Source organism: Aquila chrysaetos, chromosome 10, assembly GCF_900496995.4.
Source record: "Aquila chrysaetos chrysaetos chromosome 10, bAquChr1.4, whole genome shotgun sequence".
Lineage (NCBI taxonomy): Eukaryota > Metazoa > Chordata > Aves > Accipitriformes > Accipitridae > Aquila > Aquila chrysaetos.
Window position 1 is genome coordinate 15,324,592 of NC_044013.1, and position 18,154 is coordinate 15,342,745.

At 47.4% G+C, this 18,154-nt stretch overlaps 2 protein-coding genes across 6 annotated transcripts in view; one reads left to right on the forward strand and one right to left on the reverse strand.

Annotated features, from left to right (window-relative positions):
- The window catches only part of LOC115347037 (D-beta-hydroxybutyrate dehydrogenase, mitochondrial-like), a 19,160-nt gene extending 18,518 nt beyond the window's left edge, over positions 1–642 (reverse strand). For 3 of the 4 annotated variants that reach the window (XM_030027902.2, XM_030027903.2, XM_030027901.2), the window contains exon 1: positions 409–642. In XM_030027902.2, coding sequence (XP_029883762.1) covers positions 409–516 — 108 coding nt within the window. In that variant the 5' untranslated portion in view covers positions 517–642. Of the gene's footprint in view, positions 128–408 lie in introns of those variants that run through there. The other variant, XM_030027904.2, reaches the window with a different exon arrangement.
- Positions 545–17,900, forward strand: BDH1 (3-hydroxybutyrate dehydrogenase 1). Of its 2 annotated transcripts, XM_030027900.1 has the most exons (8): positions 545–659; positions 1,968–2,099; positions 5,239–5,311; positions 6,786–6,896; positions 12,069–12,210; positions 13,802–13,954; positions 15,348–15,842; positions 17,424–17,900. In XM_030027900.1, the coding sequence occupies exons 2-7, from the start codon at positions 2,017–2,019 to the stop codon at positions 15,815–15,817; spliced, it is 1,032 nt and encodes a 343-aa protein (XP_029883760.1). In that variant the 5' UTR covers positions 545–659; positions 1,968–2,016; the 3' UTR covers positions 15,818–15,842; positions 17,424–17,900. The 2 variants fall into 2 exon arrangements, with proteins under 2 accessions (XP_029883760.1, XP_029883759.1); XM_030027899.1 differs by lacking the exon at positions 17,424–17,900 and having other exon boundaries at positions 15,348–17,179.
- The last annotated feature ends 254 nt before the right edge of the window (positions 17,901–18,154 follow it).

Sequence of the window (18,154 nt, forward strand, 5' to 3'; positions counted from 1 at the left end):
CCACTGCTTCACGAAGCCCGTGAAGTAACAGGGGGTTTCGCAGCAGCGCGGGGGTCAGGCCGGCGGCCGGCAGCCGCACCACGGCCCCGGCCGAGCCCCCTGTGAGGGGCCGGCAGCCTGCCCGAGCCTCTTCCCAGCTCGGCGTTTCGCCTCCCCTCGCAGTGCCCGTGCTCAGCCTCCACCGGCCCAGCCCACCGCTGGGCCGGCGCCGTTTCGGCTGCCTGCAACTGCCGCGGGCGCGACGCCTCAGCCCCGGCCCGGTTAAACGGCAGCCGGCGGCGGAGGCGGGCTCGAAGGCGCGGCGCCATTTTGGGCCCCGGGGGGGGGGGAGCGCCTCCGGAGACCTGCCCCTGGCGAGCCCCAGAAGGGGCCGAAGCCCCCCCCCCGGCCCCTCGCCGCGGTACTCACGGGCAGGGCGCGGCGGGCCCGCCGCGGCAGGAGGAAGAGGAGGCGGCGGGCCAGGCACCGTCCGCCGCCCGCCAGCAGCAACGCCGCGCCCAGCGCCAGCAGCAGCATCGCGGCGCCCCGCACGGCCGCAGCCTATCGCCGCCGCCGCCCCGGCCCTTCCCCCGGCCCGCCCCCCGCCGCGCCCCGGCAGCCGGGGCACCGGCCCAGCCTCATTCAAACGGCAGCAGCGCCCGGCCCGCCGGCGGCTCCAGGTAACGTGTGGGTGGCCCGCCGCCGCCGCCGCCGCCTCGGGGCCTCCGCGGGAGGGGGTCGGGCGGGCCGGGAGGGGTCGCGGCGGCAGCGGCAGGCCGGCCCCGTGGCTGCCGGGCCGGCCGGTGGCCTTGCCCGCCCGGGGGGAGGGGGCGAGCCGGGCGGGGCAGGCCGCGGCGGGAAGCGGGGGGCGCCGGCATCTTCCCACGCCGCTCGCGCGTGGGAGGCCGCGCCCCGCTCCGCGCCCCGCTCCGCGCCCCTCCGCTGCCACGGGCGCGGGGCCGCCGCGCACTCGCGCGCCCCTGGCGAGCGCCGCGAGCCCCTTGGCGGCCGCGGGCGCCGCGCCCCTGCGTGGGGCAGGGCCCGCCGGCGCTGCCCGGGGACGGCCCGTCCCCTCGCCCGATCCTTGCAGAATTCCTCCCAAAAAATTGCGTGGCCGGCAACCGAGCTCTCGAATTGGATCAGAACCCCTGAATTCCTGAGGGTTGCCGGAGCCAGCCAGTCCTGCTGAGCCTGGACCGCTCCCTTCCGAGCGCCGTGGCCCACCACTGCTCTTTTCGTGGTAATTGCCCTCTTTTTTAGTTGAGGCCTGTTTCCTAGCGGGCCCTGAAGCTGCCGCGGCAGCAGCCCAGCCTTCGGCGGAGATGCAAATAAACCCCAACAGTTAGATACCGTTTTTCTGCTTTAATAAAGGAAGCTGTGCATTAAGCTGCAGAGATGTTTTTTGTGCACTGGATCGGTTTTATCCAAGATGAGTATGATCGAAATTAACTTTCTGTGCTTAACTCTTGGTTTTGAGCTTTTTTCACCGCATAGTGAGTCTAATGGTGATTCCCTGTGCATAGTCCAGCATCGCCAGCTACTTAATTACAAAGAAATGTATTTTTAACCACATGGCTGCACTAGCTGTAAAGCCCAAGGATTGTTTTGGGGAACATATAACATCACCAGTGACTTGAAGTTATATTTTAGTTTAAAATTATTTCATGTAGCTCACTTGAAATAATATATTCCACGTAAGTACCTTAGTTTTTAGCTGTTTCAGAGAATACACTTAAAAGATGCTTTAAAGAAGGAGAAATTGACATTTTCTTTAAATGCCTCCCTGCTTGTCAGTTTACTTATAATCTTTTTCCTTACTTAAAAGCATCTTGAAGTGGTTGAAGGTTGAGCTGTTTATCTCCGTGTGAGGGACTGGAAGGGGGAAGGATGAGTTCCTTTGGACTTTATTTTCTTGTTGAAATACATGGAGTCAGCATGACTACAAAATCGTTGAGCAACTAAAACAGAGGTGCTATCTTGTATTGCAGAGCTGAGGGAGAACAGTCTTGCTGTTGGTAGAGTGTGTTAATTGAAAGCATGTTGGCTACCAAGCTGTCCCGGCCTCTCCTGAACTTCTCTGTGAAAGCCCTGAATTTCAAGGACCCAGGGAGTGCCTTCAGGTAAGTAACTTGGTGGAGAAGAAGAAAGAGTAAGATCCTGAGTAAAGCACACATCGAGGGCTCATTTGATTTCAGCGGGACAGTTTATTTACAGACTGACAAGATGGTTGAGGTTGGAAGAGACCTCTGGAGGTCACCTGGTCCAACCCCCCTGCTCAAGCAGGTCCTCCTAGAGCTGGTTGCCCAGGACTGTGTCCACACAGCTTTTGAATATCTCCAAGGATGGAAACTCCACAACCTGCCTGGGCAACCTGTGCCAGTGCTCAGTCACTGAGCTGAGCACAGAGGAGATGGACTCTGTATGCAAGGAGGGGTTGGCAGCCTGGTTTTTTTGGTGTTTGTTTTTTTTTTTTTTTTGACACTTGGACAGTCATGTGTAGTCAAAAGGGGGTTGAGTAGAGCATTAAGTCAGTGTCACGCAAGGATTTATTCCTGAATATCAGCAAGTAGGCCTTGCTGCAATGCAAGGAACTGACATATATTTCTATGACTTCATTAAAGAGGCAATGAATCACATGAAATGAGAGAGAAAGTTCAGAGGGAGAGTTTTAGTGAGAAATGGAGGTGGGCTGAGTAATGAAGCTGTTTTTTTCTGAACGTGAACAGAAAACTGCCTATCTAATTCTAATTGCTAGCTCTGAAAAAAATACCTTTTGTATTGATACATGATGGGAACCCTACTAGTCCAAATTCAGAGCAAGTTGAGTGCTTTCACTGGCTTTGCTTTAGAGCAAGGTTCCCAAACAATGGTGTGTGTACCACTAATTGTACATAAGCCATTTACAAGTGGCTCATGGCCTACTAAGCAAGAACTGCCACCTCCAGTGTTGTTCTACTGCTGTTGATAGTGATGTCCAGTACCATCACTGTCAAGGACGGCTCCTGTATAGGCAGTGGTATAGACCAAAGATAGCCGAGCTGTTAGGGATTTCCTATGCAAACAGACATAGGCTTTTTATCTCCTGTTTACTCCACACTCATGAAAGCTGCCCCAGCAGGAATCTGCTATGGCCTTAAAAATACAAATTAATGCTTTATTAACTTGAGAAAAGAATTTTCAGCATATTCTTTTTTTTTTTTTTCTTTTTCCTCTTCTTTTGTTCTGCTTACTCTGTATTTGTGCTTTGTGCATCTTGTACTCAGGGCAAAAATGTGTTGCATTTTTTTAAGTACCCACAAGCTGCTAAACCTGAAATGGAAATCCAACTGTTCATCTGAAAGGCAGTGTTGTCACTATACCAGTATCTTAATGCATTGAGGTAGCATTTATATACTTGACCCTTCAAGCTGAGGACTGCCTTTTTTGGTGTAACTGAACAAAAGCAAATGCATGGTTACAAGCACAGATTCAATTCGAGGACCATCTGTGCATTTTAAAAGTCTCAGTTGTGGTCTCTAGAATTCAGTCATGCAGAATGACAAAAATGTCTCATGGTACATTAGCGTACTGTGTGGGGGCTAACATCACATACGCATCGTAGCTGTTTCCTCTGATGACATTCCTGCTGATCAGCAGCTGGCATCTATTTTAAGCCCTTACCTTCAGGTCAAGGTAGACAGTATGTCAAGTAGTTATTATCTACAGGTTATTGTGAATAGAGTGCAGCAAATCAGTGCTCTGCAGTGAAGTAACAGGACCAGGCATGACACTGTAAAATAAAAATCCTGTAAAACAAAAGTCAACTTCATGCAACTAAAAGAAATGTTATGAACATTTCTGGGCACTTTGAGACACACCGAGGAGCTTGTTGTTGAGATAAAGTTCCAAGCCAGGATTGCAGGTCAGTGATGTTAACACTGACTTTGCTTGGGGACTGACCTTTGCAGCACTTAAATTGGCTGTAGCTATTTCAAGAGCTGATTGGGCTTGTGACACTCAAAGTTAGAAAAAGTGCTGAACTGTTGCAGAAAGGTGAGCGGACACCATTGCCTGAATATAAATCAGCTCCTTTCCCATCTGGTTCAAAGCTTCTGCCCTAGCAGACCCTTTTTCTAGCCTTGTGTTCCCATGGTGCAGCTCAGTGGCCAGAGTGTCTGCAGATTGCTGTTCGGTGTAGCACAGGTCACCCTGGGAGCCTGTGATGTCTAAGCAGGAGATAATTGTGAATGATTATGCAAATTCACTTAGAAGACAGAAGAGCAGCCTGGAGGATAAGCTCTGCTGAAGGATAGATGTTGTTAGAGGGGCCAGAGGGTAGATGAAGTACAGCAAGTCTAGGGGAATGCCAGGAGGCTCTGAGAGGGCAATGTCAGTGCCCAGAGCAAAAATGAAAAAGCTGATATAGTCCAGAGAGGTGGCTGGCAAGGACAGAAGCTAGGGTCACTCTGGTTTGTTGTCTAGGCCCAGTTTTGATGAATGATGGCAAGATGTAAGACGGTGTGATGCTACTGGTAGCATAGCTTTTCTAAATAGAGTCTCATTCCCTGGAAGGCCTTGTTGCTTTGCTCTGGTCTGTCTTTGTGAACATGGTTTATCTTCCCAGGAGTCAGACATACTATGCAGAGGAGTGTCAGATCTGCTTGGCAGGTATTACTCAAAGACATAGTGTCTCTTAGCTGAAACAGTTGAAAAGAGGGAATATAAAATCTAAGAGTATCTAATGGGTAGCCACTGCAGAGGAAGAAGTGTCATCCAAGATGGCAGAAGGGTGGAGCTGTGTGTAAAAGCAGTGAGATAGATCCAAGGAAATTCAACCTTACGCTGGGTATCAGAGACAATGCCACAGCAGAATACTTTCATCAGACAAATTAATAACTTCCTCTACCCCAACTTTGTGCAGCTCTTAAGTGAGAGTCTTGTTGCTGTTGGAAATGAAAACATTGTACTGCCCACTTTGTGGGTGGAAGGAGCTCTGTGCCTCCAGAGCAAGAGCTATTTTAGAATTCTTGGTAATATCCAGACAGCTTCTGCAGCTGGAAATAGCATCAAGGTCTTTTGAGAAACAAATGTTTCATACTGTAGGAAACACACAGGCTCAGACTAAGGAGAACTGTAGACTGGATTCTGTCTTCTCAAATGACAGTCTACATCATGTATATAGGCAACACTACATTCCTTTTCATGTATATGCTGCAGCACCAGGGTACGGACAAGATATTCCATGCCTGATTGTTCTGTTGGTTTTTGTTGTTTTAACAGGCCTGTGCAAAGATTTTGCTTCCCTCTCTTGTCCTCATGTGACAGCCGCTCTTATGCAAGTGAAGTCGATCAGGTGAGTGTCATGGTGGTTTCCAGGAACTAGTTCTGCTGAGCTGGGGTTTTAAAGTCCCTGAAGCCTGGTGACCAAATTCTTCTTTCTGATTTGCCAGAAGGACTACAAGCTGGACCTCTCCAACATACTCCACATTCTTTCCTAGCACAGATCTTCCATTGACGTAGCATGGTACATGCTGCTAAGGATGGAAATAAACAATCAGACTAGTGGGTTTTTTCTATTTTTGGAACTCACTCAGCAGATTAAATCTTCCACCTTAAAGTGGAGGGAATTTGCATGACAAATTCTTAATAAAGCACTCTTTCTAGATTGTGGTTGTGTAAAGAGACGTAAATAAATCCTCACCTCTTGATCTGGAGAGTGGCCCTCTTCTTTAACAGCCCTCTCTTTGAAAGTGCTAGCTTGCCAGGAACAGTGCCAGGCAAAAGGAAGGGGGATGTTTTGCCCTCTTGCCTGTCTCGTAGCATAGAACTCAGCACTGTAGCAGTGCTAGAGCACGCACGTCTTGCTCCATAACCCTGGGACAGTCTCAGAGGAATTCAGATACGGCCCCTGCATCACTGCTGGGCTTCCAGTGTGACCCTGATCAGTCCCTGTGTATGCTGGGGAAAGCCAAATTTCTAGTTTGTTAAGAAATTAATTGGAATGAATTGCAAGTAATTATTACCTGTAATAATTACTAATAATCCCACCCACAGCAGCACCTTGCTGCATGTGTACTTGTTGCTGCTGGAATGTCTGATCCACCATGCAATTTTTAACATGTCATTTAACTGCTGCCTCTCTTTGGGTTAGAAGAAGGGGTTTGGAGAAGGAAGGAGGTATACTTCTATTTAAATTGTGAGTTGGAAGAATAAGAAGACCAAAAAACAAAGGAACGAACAAAAAGACTGATGACCAACTGGTCTTAATTTCAGATATTAAACCCACTTGATTCTGTGTAGCTCTTAAAACCCAGCACTAGAGGTATTACGTGCTAGAGAAAGAGGAGTGAGCAGTCACTAAGGTTAACCCATATCCTTTCTTCAGTCACGCTATCTTCCCCATGCCTTACGGGATGCATGGCACAGAAGAGTGGACTCCTGCTTGCTTTGAACATACAGGAACAGTTCCTACTGAAGGGAAAATGTGTCTTGGGAACTGTCTGGTATATTTTCAGATTACAAGATGGATGTGAACTGCCAGAGAATGGTGGTTTGCTTGGTCTCTGCCTTGGGAGCGTGTTGCCAGAGGTGCCAAACTTCTCTTTGTGTTGAGAGGACAGTGATCCTGCCTCACTGCAGTGAACTCGGTATGAAACCTTTGTTTCCTGTCTTCAGGAGGCACTGGGTGGCAGTAGCTGGCAATGAGTGTAGAGAACGTCCCTGGAACGGACTGCTCTTGGCCAAGGGCATGGTTTTGTTCTGTGCACTGTAAATCACTGATCTCAAATACTCAATTCCAGTGCATTTTGTTCTGTTTTGTTTTGCAGATTGGCAGCAGAGCTGTACTTATAACAGGTTGTGACTCAGGATTTGGATTTGCCTTAGCCAAGCATCTGCATGGCAAAGGCTTCATTGTTTACGCTGGCTGCCTGCAAAAGGTAGGGAAAAGAAAAACTGTATTCTTCACCTGTGGCACGTGCACAGACACGTAGCAAATCCAATCTTCCCTCTCCACTCTGCAGAGCTTTCTGCCAAGGAGGGGGACCGTGGTTGGTAGCCCAAAGGGAAAGATAAGGGTACTTGAATTTCATAGAGCATAACCTGGTCTAGACCAGAACCAGGACTGAATGGTATCTAGGGAGGTTCTTACTTGAATCACAACATTGTGGTCTGTTCAATATCTGATGGACTGGAACCCCAGATCTAATTTTATAGGCTTATCCATAAGCAGTTTTTGGGATGAGTTTCAGTCTGGACCTTTGGCCCCGCTCTCAGACTATACATATTTATGCAGGGTTTATTTTGATTAATTATGACATACACCAAGCCACCAGTGATCTTATGGCACGTGGTATGAGCATATTTTTCTATATTCATGAGTACAGCCGTGCCTCAGTGTGTATTGAGGGTCTCCTGAAATCTCTGTGAAGGCGATAGAGTTCCACTAGTGCAAATGAGGGCAGAATCAGGCCACAAATAGCTTAGTGACGCAGTCTTGATATACTCTCCAGGAGCGCTCTGTATGGCAGTCAGAGATGCCTGGTCATGGAAAATAGGAGAGAGCTTTAGCCTCTCTTTCCTTATGAAGCACTGCACTTTTTTAGCTGCGTGACCATTTCCCAACAGAAACAAATTTACTCCTCAGGATATCTTGGGGTGGGTCAGTTATTTTGATTCTAATCTTTTAGCTCACTCATCACTATAAATGTATCTTGAATAGTTATATTATTTAAAGAGAATTTGCCAGGTCTTTTTTAATGTTATCAATACTCTTTCTGCTGTTAATTTTTCCATTATTACTAAGTTTTGCTTGAATGATTAGTTTTAAATTTAAATTATTAGTGTTTCTGCTGCATTTTTTCAAAAGAGAAGTCTGTGTTTCAATAGCTCTGTCCCTTTTGGTGTCTCAGCTTTGGGTCAAGGGTTTATTTGTTAACCTGGGCTCCCTCTACAGGCTTCACAGAACAAGACACCTCTTATAAACTGCTGCTTTTCAAAAGGTGTCAAGCAGAGAGAGATGGTAGATGAGTACTTTTTTGGCAGATGTTTCCACTCAGCTTTTGTAACCGAAGATGAACATTAGAGAATATAAGAACGTTGCAGACTTAAAACCCACTGTTTAGAATAATAGCCTGCCTCTTTGTTGACAGGAGCCAAAAATTTCAGAGCTGCAGAGTTACTTCTGGGTTTCACTTCTTCTGTCTGAGCTGCCAGAAAGACCACATTTTCAGTGAGCATGTCTTTTAACTGTCACTGAAACCTCCCTTCCATTTTGGTGTCTTCAGTACTCGTTCTACTGAATGCATGTTAGTGGAAAATCTTGGCTTCTGACAATTTTAGCATAAGCTAACGTGCAGCAGCATGCCAGAACTCTTTTAGGCTTTGATCAATATGTATTTCCTCGCCAAAAATCAGCAGAAAGCTTTGCTGTAGCACTGTGTAATTAAATACTGCTTCTTTAGCTGGACTCACATCCCATGTTCCAAAATCTGTGTGACTATAGCAAGACTGGTAACAGCAGTTGTCATCAGAAAACCACTGTAAAATGTGAAAGCTCCTTGGTTAACAGGTTGGCCTCCTATGTGTCTTCAGGCCGTATACTTTATGTAGAACTGCTCTTTAGAACTAAAACAAGTCCAGGAGACTGAGCTGATTTCGCATTGTGCCACAGGCTTCATGAGCAGAACCATAAGCAGAATTCTGATCAGAGTGTAATTATTGCTGGTGCTGATTTTAGGGGCAGAAAAAGCCTGGTGTGTTTTTAGATGCTAGATAGAAGTGGAGGTAGAAATAAGAAGCATCATCTTTTCTTGGGTATATTTGTCCTAGCCCTGACAGAGAAACTTCAGTGTTATTTTCATGGGACTGTTTTTCACAGCACACCTGCACATCAGAAGCGTACTCCAGCTTGGGGAGCCATTGTGTCCTCAGGGTATGCACTGTTCTTAGGAATGCCATGTCCTTATTGCAGATTAAAAGTGTGTGCAGTGCTGACTCTTCATCAGGAAAGGTTTCCTAGAGCGGCCAGATCCTGAGCGCCTGACTGTATTTTTACTGAAGGAAACCTGAGAGAGGTGTTAGGGTCACGACTGAGGGGAGCCCAAGGATGGATCTGTGCTAACAGTGTGCTATTTCACACACGGTTTCTTCGTAACGTTTTCACTGGCAAATATATTCATGTGAGAGTTGTGTTGATGCTTCATTGCCAAAAGACAGTGGTAGACTGGATCCAATGAACGATCACGCTGCAGCTGTCTTATTTTTTCCTCTTTGGTTAATAGCTGGAGGAGTCAGCTGACACAAGATGAAGAAGGTATTTTTCCATCAGTACCTGTTACCCGTGGACATATGTGATGTTTGTCACGGCTGTCAGGCGTGTGGTGGAAGCCCTGTTTGCTTTGCTTTGTGTGCTCAGGCCTGTTGGGGCTTGCAGGGGGATGAGAAGGCAGAGTTTATCTGAGCAAGCCAGCATGCAGGCCAATCACTGTAGGGCTCAGCAAGGGTACTCAGAGCAATAGGGTGTTACATACCACTTCAAGGACACGCTGATAAAGATACAAGCTGAAGCTATGGGCCCCAGAGGGTGACCATGGAAACATGAAAATGAGGCAGTGGTGTACTTTTTCTGTATGCAAGAGCTGGGTCCTCTTGCCATGGGACAGTGGACCCTGGTCTCTCGGTGTAGCATGAGGAGGTCCTTCCTCTGCTGCGTATGGGCCTGGGGGTTGTGGGACAGGCTGCATCCCGTGCCAGGAGAGCATGACACAGTCACAGGGTGCCTGACTTAAACACCACCCATCTGTCCTTTCTGAAGAGCCAAGGGAATAGCCCTGTGGGTCTGGGTTAATGCCCAGAGTCCAACTCTTAGCCAGGATCCCAGCCCCAAGGGTCCCTGTCCAAGCACCCAGCTGCATGTGGGTGGGAGAATGGGAGGGATATTGCCTTGCTGAGCCAACCCTGTAAGGGAGGAAGAAGAGGATACTGTGAAGGTCCCAGTAGAGCTTCTGAGGCTGGCGTGTTGCTGTGGCCCAGAGATCTTGTAGCACCTCATAGACCTGGGATCAGGGAAAGACGCACCTTGGCCTTATTGTTCTTTCTCTTCCCTTTAGCCGTATCTGCTGTTTCCAAGGGAGTTGCATGCTTGCGTTTGCTGATACCCTATTGGCATTCCCACATGTGCCATTTGTATGCTTTTCAATGCTTTGCCATACACACTGGCTTTGGCACCACAGTGCTTTTGAGTGAGCCACAAACTTAGCACGAAGCTCTATTTTCAGTCACTGTAAAAAAAAAAAACTACCACTAAGCTGTGCATGGGACTTTTAACTGCTCCATTTTGTATGCAGTATGCTTCCGTGTGAAGAGAGCGGAGTAGATGCCTTCTCTTAAGGATGAACACTAACCGGTATTAACAGTCTGTGGTGGAATAAGGAAGGGTGGAGAAGACAGAGGAGATGTCAGGTACTTAACTTTAGTAAGCTGTCTGTGAGCACAGTGGTTAAGCCCAGGAATGAGAGGAGCCAGGAGAAGGTTGTTTTGGAGGACAGGTGGCACGGAGACAGGGGGATGTATGGCCACCTTCTTGTGGTATCTAAAGCGTGGTGTCTAAAGGGAACTGTCGCTCTGGGGGGGGGCAAATGGGCAGCTGGGGTTCAGACTGCAGAGACGAGCAGCATCTTGTTGACAACTGACTGCTGGCAGTCTCTGACAGGGAGCGCCTGTGGCTCAAAATGTTTAGAACAATCTAATGTCATTCAGCAGTCAGGAAGGAGCCCTGCTATGAAGACCTGGTCTGTTTCAGGTCAGAGGAAAAAAAGCTATCTGTCCAAAAAAGCCTCGTCTGTCAGGAGTGAAGAGCACTCCCATGCTTGCCTGCTGATGCTGACACAGTGAGCGGGCTACCTGGAGGGTTGAGTGGTGGGGGAAGAAGAGCTGAGCAGCTATCAGATGGTCCTGTGGGACATGCTTCATGTCTAGCCTGTTAATGGAGAGTAAAAGACTTCTAGTGAGGGATGATACTGGGGGGACAGAGGGAGTTTCTTACAGTAAAGACAGGGAAGTTCCCAAAAAGTCATTATTTTCAGAGCTAGACCTCACCATCATCTACAAAAGTACCCTGGAGTGGCCAGCAGAGTCCAGTAGCTTATAAACATAGGAGCGATTCAGGGATAGTCCCAAACTCATATTAATATCCCATGTCTGTGTCCTGGAAGCACCATAGGCAGGCTTCACTGCTGTGAAGGGACTAGGTCTGGGTGTGGCAGCCATGTTGGTAGCAGCGTCTGGCCCATGTGAAAGGTATCTCGGGGCTGGCTGCAGTTGATTGTCTGGGCTGTGAGTGGATATGTGTATACTGGGGGAATCTGTTGTTCTGAGCTGAGAAAAAAGGAGCGGAGATGGGAAATGGGAGTGAGAAAGAACTCATGGGGGGAGGCAAAGAAGAGAGCAAGATGCTGGAAAAGGCGCTGGGGGGAATTGCTAGCAGAGAAGCTGGCCAGGCACTTGATGATTGGACTCTGTAGGAGTCTGTTGGAGGCAGTAGGTAGGTTTCCAGACAGTGGGAGCTGTGCGCGTAGATCAGCTGAAGGGAGAGAGCAGTGGGCAGGCAGTCCCTCTTCTAGGACTGTCGCTCCCAGAGCTGGCAACGTGACTGAGAGGCACGTGCAACGTACATGTGCAGCCACTCACCGGCTATTTTATACCATACCCCTGCCAAGCTATTTGCTGTGCCCCTTACGCAAGCCAAAGCGAGGATGGCAGCCCATTCCCACCACTGCGGCAGTGGGGTATAGCTTGATCTCAGGAGCTTGTACTGGGCAGGGGTTGCCTTGCCGGGGCAGATCCAGTTCTGGCTGCTTTCTTGGTGGCCGAAGCAGTTTGTACCAACTGATGTGGTGGCAGGGCTATTGGTCAGATGGAGATGCTCAAGGAATGGTGTTCTGCAGGAGCATCCTTGTCTGTTCCCCTTCCTCTTAGAGCTGCAGGACTGTCCTGATCATTCTGTGACTGCCCTGTGCACTCTCTTTTGCTCAATTTGATGGTTGCTATGCGTTTGATATTCTACACAAGGTCTTTGGCCAGATTCAAACCAGCGCCTTCTTCCCCTCTAGGACAAGGGAGATGGTGGCTCCAAGGAACTGGACAACATGAACAGTGATAGAATGAGAACTGTCCAGCTCAACGTCTGTGACAGCAAAGAAGTGGACCGAGCAGTGGAGCACGTGAATAGCAGCCTGGAGGACCCAGAGAAAGGTAGGTGCATGCAATAGGCTCTAAGGTCACATAGGTGGCAGGAGCTCCCTCAGCTGGGCTCTGAAAGCATTTACAGGGCATATTTCAAAAGCTGAGCATATGATTGAAGGGCGCACAAAGCTTTGAGGAGCAGCAGTGCAGAGCAAATGGCCTGGTTAAATGTTGTGCTGTATCAGAAGGCAGCTTCCCACTTAAGACAGCATCTACAAAGACAACTGCTTTTTTCTGCACTAGCTCCTATAGGGACATTAGCAGAAATCAGGGTGGTGTTCAAGGCCCTGGGATTAGTGCTTTATTCCTGTGACCTGAAGTTGATTGTGACTCCTTTTATGTTGTAAAACCTGGCCAGTGCCCAAAGATTGGGCATTAGCAAAGGAAATGTCTCCCCAAAACTTTAAAAAGGCTAAGAAAATTGAGAGGTTTTCCAAAGGATTTCCCATGAAGCCAGCTGAGTATCATTAATGACATTGTGGATATTACCATACACTACAGACTTCAGAGCTCAGGGGGTAGCTGTAACTGACTTTCTTAGCCTGCCTACCTCATTCTACTGAGGTGATGACAGCAAATTCTGCTCCAGTACTGTGAAAATCCCAGTTGCTCGTGCATTCCTGAAACCTTTCCACCCTTTGGTGAACTACATTTTTTCCCTAAAGAACATCCATACTTCAACACACGAAGGTTGTTTAAAAGCAGAACAACTGGTGATGTTTTATTTTGGATTTTGCATAAACGTACTTCTTTTACTTTATGTTTCATTTTTATATGTGGATCTTCTATATAAATTAAGTTTTCTAGCCCTGTATTCTCAAGCATAGGCCAGGGTGAAGTTGCCTTTTCTGGGCTGCTTCTGAGAACACAGATCTGGACACAGTCAGTCAACAGATAACAGTGAATTTTTCTAAACAGCAGAGAGAAGCCATCCCAGACCTTTCTCAGTCTGTTTCCTGTGCAATTAGAATATTATATGAAGTGAGTTCATTTTATTCCAAATTCCTTTTTAATCTTTCTTTTCATTGCCAAATGAGTTGGTAGGTTCAGTTGTTGCTATCTTGGTTGCAGCAGAATAAAAGGGAGAGGCTGTGGCATGCGTGCCCACCCATGTCCACCCATGCCCACATCCCCCTTCCCAGCATTGCACACATTCTAGTTCTTATGGTGACACAAGGGATTTTACTTTGAAATAATGACTCTTTTGTTTCTTACAAGGTCTTTCCTATTCTTATTATTTGCATTTAGAGACTATATTTTGCTTCTTTTAAAAAATCATGATGGATAAAAAGAGAATGGTAAGGAAAACAGCTTAAACAAGGCTGAAATTCTCTTTTAGCAGGCTCAGAACTTCCTGGGAAGCCTTATACACAATACTTTGTGGCTGCAGTGTTGGGCAGTACAGGCAGATCCTGACTGTGGTTATATTTGCTCAGGAGACTGAAATTTGCTCTAGACTCTCTTCTGTCTGGCTTCCATCATTACAAGTCATAATGAAAAGCTCTGTCGTATAGTTCAGTAATCTATTGGCAAGGCCTTTTCCAAGCTGTTCTCATTAGTCTCACAGAGGGAAAGCTTTCTGCTTGATTTTGTCTTTTAGGGCTCTGGGGGCTGGTTAACAATGCTGGCATCTCCACATTCGGGGAAGTCGAGTTCACCAGCATGGACACCTACATGGAGGTAGCTGAAGTGAACCTGTGGGGGACTGTGCGAACCACCAAGGCTTTCCTTCCTCTCATCCGGAGGTCAAAGGGTGAGTGATCTCCTCCTGAGTGGCACTCCCTGGAGCAGGTCCCTCATCCTGCCCCATGTCTTGCTGTGTTAGAGGCTAAAAGGTCTATTATGTTTCTCTCTGCACCATTGGCCACCTTCATACCTGTACAGACAGAATGTGACCCACAGCATACACACAAATGACAGATTTCCTAACCGCTCTGAGTTACACAGCAAGGCAGCAGTCCTGAAAACCCATTATTACTTCTCTTTCCCATCTGTGCTGCCTTCTTCTGCAACATCCCACACAAGAAGTAATCCGTCATACCTTCTTTTACCTATTCAGAAGCTGCAGCTCACCATAAATTCCAGTGTCAGGAGCAATCCTCCCCTCTGTACAAAAACCAGCAGTGCCAGTGCTGGCAGGGTGGGCAGCAGCAGTGTACTATGACGTGCTTCTTGCAGGGAACTTGTCAGCTGTGCGCTGTGTTACTTTGGGAGCTTGTAACGTATGCGAGGTGGGGTTTGTACAGCAAAAGAATGCAGACCTGGAGCTTGCGTGGGTCTCGGCATAAAAGGGCAAAAGCTTTCCTGTACTGTGGCCAACTACCTAACTAAACGAGAATATTTTTTACTCTTGAGGCATCCACAAACATTAACAGTGTTGTCCTGTGCTGCAGACCTGGGCTGTATGTGGCCCAGGCAGCATTTCTTCCACCATGGAAGGGTATCCACTTCTGTGGTCAAAGTTTCTTTTTCTAACGCAACTCAGCAATGAGCACTGATAGAAAGTGCAGAGAACTGCAACCTCTAATTAGACTGCAGCATCCACAGTCTCCTACCAGCGTTCTCCCCAGCCGCAATGGATGGCTTCTGGAGAGGAGAAAGGCTCCTGCTCTGTGCCTGGAGCTATAATCCAGCTGTCACACAGAAAAGGGTGCAATGAACTTAGACTGCTCTGACCTTCTGTGGTGCAGACACTGTAAGCCACCATTGGGCTTCTGGATTTTGTGCCTTTGACTTGCAAATAAATGAGCTCAGCCTTGGTGCCAGAGGCTTTCTTTGCTGCTGCTTCCTCTTGTCTGGGCTCAGCCCTGATTTGTTGCTGAGCAATCCTGTTTCCCACCATGCAGGCTCTGTCCAGCCTCTTCTGTGTTCCCTGTAGCACTGAGCTTTGTGTGTCATCATGTGCCTGTTCCCTCAGGTATAATGAGCCAAGGAGCACAAGCAATGGGCTTGTTCTCTTGCCTGAAGGCTGTTGCGTAGGACAGCAAAGCTCAGATAGAGCCACGAGCAGGTCTGCCAGGCAGCCCTTACAGATGCACGGTGGGCGGGTGGATGCATGTTCAGGAATCTGTTGTGTGGTGTGTGTCAGGTGTCTGCTCTGGATCAGGTACCGCAGCTCAGCTGTGCTTTGCCTGGCCTCCGTCTAGGTCGTGTGGTGAACATCAGTAGCATGATGGGTCGGATGGGCAGTCCTGCCCGGTCACCATACTGCATCACCAAGTTTGGCGTGGAAGCCTTCTCCGACTGCCTGCGGTACGAAATGCAGCCCCAGGGGGTGATGGTCAGCATCGTGGAGCCTGGCAACTTCATAGCTGCCACCAACCTGTACAGCCCTGAGCGAATCAAAGCCATAGCCGACAAAATGTGGGACGAGCTCCCTGAGATAGTGCGCAAAGACTATGGCAGAAAGTACTTCGATGAGCAGGTCAGCAAGATGGAGACATACTGCAACAGCGGCTCAACAGACACCTCGCCGGTCATCGAAAGCGTGGCCCACGCGCTCACCTCCACAACCCCCTACACCCGCTACCACCCCATGGATTACTACTGGTGGCTGCGCATGCAGATCATGACACACATGCCTGCTGCCATTTCAGATCGGCTCTATGTCTATTGAGGCCTCACACTCCTAGGCTACCCAGGTGGGAAATTTGTTTTAAAGAGAGCATTGTACACACTTCCCATTAGTCCTTTTGAAAATTTTCTAACCTCATTTCAGAGTACTGTATTTTAGCTCTAAAGGGTTCATTTAAACATCTGACATGACCTAAAGGGCAGTAATTTGCAAGGGATGCTTCATAGGCAGGAATACATTATGTTTGTGCAGGGACATTGATTCTTTGCTATTTATTTCATGTAATCCTTTTTTTTTTCACCTCAAATGCCAAGTTATAATCATTATTTAAGCTGCAATTGCTCTGAAGTGTTTTCAGAATAATTTCTACTGATGGCCAAACACAATCTTCACAATTCCTGCCTAGGATGCAGCCTTCACACCATAAAACAGAGGCCCTCCATTCTGTAACGGCAAACCGCTGCCTCCTGATGACAAAGAGCATCCAACAGATTTTTCCAGGCCTGGCCACAATAGCCCAAGGCAGAGCAGAGACTTCTTTAATTTGGGGATCAGAACTCAAAATGTTCGAGGTGCTGAAACTGAGCAACTGACCCTGTCCGTTTCTCTCTTAGAATTATACTGATGAAACCTTAGAGAAAAGGAATCAGTCTGCTTTTCTTGCATGCTTTCTTGCAAGGAGTTCAACGATCCAGGGACTCAATTCTGCAGACCTTTCCCACAGGAGTTTCTTACTCATATGAGCATTCCCATGAGTGTGAGCAGCTTTACGCACAGGACTGCAGGCGTCAGGATTGGCCTGTAGTAACATTTCTCTTTTCTTCAACAGTAATTGAACATCAACTCCAGACTTAGTCTGGAAAGAGTTTCACTCCAGCTCCTATTAATTGTGAGGATCGCCACTGAGCAGAGGGAGGCAGAGTGAATGCCGTTCTTACCAGGGACCTCAGAGTTACACTGAAGTATTTGTACAGCACCTTGCACAGAAGGGCCTTAATCCTGGCCAGGGCCTCTAGGCACTATGGCAGTGCAGGTGACGATAACAATAACAGCTTTCACTGAAGGAGTCACTGAGCTGAAATACATCTAACATAATACAAATTTAACAGAACGTCCATAACTATAAAGTTAACTTTAACAGCAGTTTCATTTCTGTGATAGTCGTTTACATGTCTGAGACACATTTGTTTTGTACAGTAAGAAAAGAAAAAAAAAAAAAGATCCTTTCATGGGAAAATGTGGAAAGGATTAATTTTTTTAAGCTTGAAGGGCAAAAAGCAAATAAGTACTTAAAATACCTTGTTAGCAAAGTTAAAGAGAAGGGATCTCACATGCTCTAGTAACATACGGTGGTATGATCAAACTCCTTTGGCTTAATAAATGTATACATGAATGGTAACAAAATTCAGAGGCTCCCTCTCTTTATTTTTTAATATTTAAGGTGAAAAACTCATATTTGTTAGTGGTGGTTTTTTTTAATTTGGTGAGGTTCATGCCTGTCCTGCATACACACCGCATTCAGCGGCCAATTTGCAGTCCTGCATCTTACATGTCTGTGTTGGATAGTGCAAGACTTCTATAGGAGTACTAGATGTATCCTGCACCTTGTGCCAAATATGTCTAACCCCTGGACTCTGTGTATTCACAGCTCTTAAACCTGCATCTATACCGGACTCCCACAGTTTACAAAGGATTATTATGGATTATTCCCAGGGAGCAGGAAGAGAAACTGAGCTCTGAAGAGGGGAGGGGGATGGTGGTGATTCAGCAAGGCAGGCACACAGCAGGTCACTGACAGACCCAAAATAAAACCCTGGGAGAGACTTGTTGGCTTCGTGATCTTCTCCAGAGTCCTAGCAGTGGTAGCTGCATCTTGTGGTGCAGGGAGGAGTATTGTCTCATTTTCCAGTAAGTCCACTTCTCTCTGGGACAAAATGTAGCAGTATGAACCACAGGAGACCCAGCAGGCACAAGGACTAACTCGCAAAGCAGAGCAAAACACCTGGATAATGATGTTTGCTGCAGATGACACAGCAGACAGAGAAAAGCCTTTACAAGAAAAGTTCTTGTAGTCTAAAAATTTAACCCCAAGATGCTAAGTAACATAAAAAATCATGTAATTCTGCTTGGGATGCTAGCTCCCAATTTTACACACTGCTGGGTTTTAATACAGACATTAATGAAGTTAGGTATGGAAAAGACTGAGTGCGCAGCTGAGTTATCTCAGTTTAGCTTAGAGAGAGACCCCTGAGAGCAAATGCAGCAGATATTTAGCAGTACCACATTCATTCCCACCCAGAAAGATAAAGCCAAACAGTGATAACTGCACTCACATCTACATAGCATCTCTTCTGGAGGCTTCTGAACTCATTCACATTA

What these genes read in the sequence shown, in the direction of transcription:
- BDH1 (XM_030027900.1), top strand. Translation starts at nt 2,017, where the DNA reads ATGTTGGCTACCAAGCTGTCCCGGCCTCTCCTGAACTTCTCTGTGAAA. An exon ending in ATGCAAGTGAAGTCGATCAG is followed by an intron (nt 5,312 to 6,785) that starts GTGAGTGTCATG and finishes TTTGTTTTGCAG; the next exon opens with ATTGGCAGCAGAGCTGTACT. An exon ending in ACGCTGGCTGCCTGCAAAAG is followed by an intron (nt 6,897 to 12,068) that starts GTAGGGAAAAGA and finishes CTTCCCCTCTAG; the next exon opens with GACAAGGGAGATGGTGGCTC.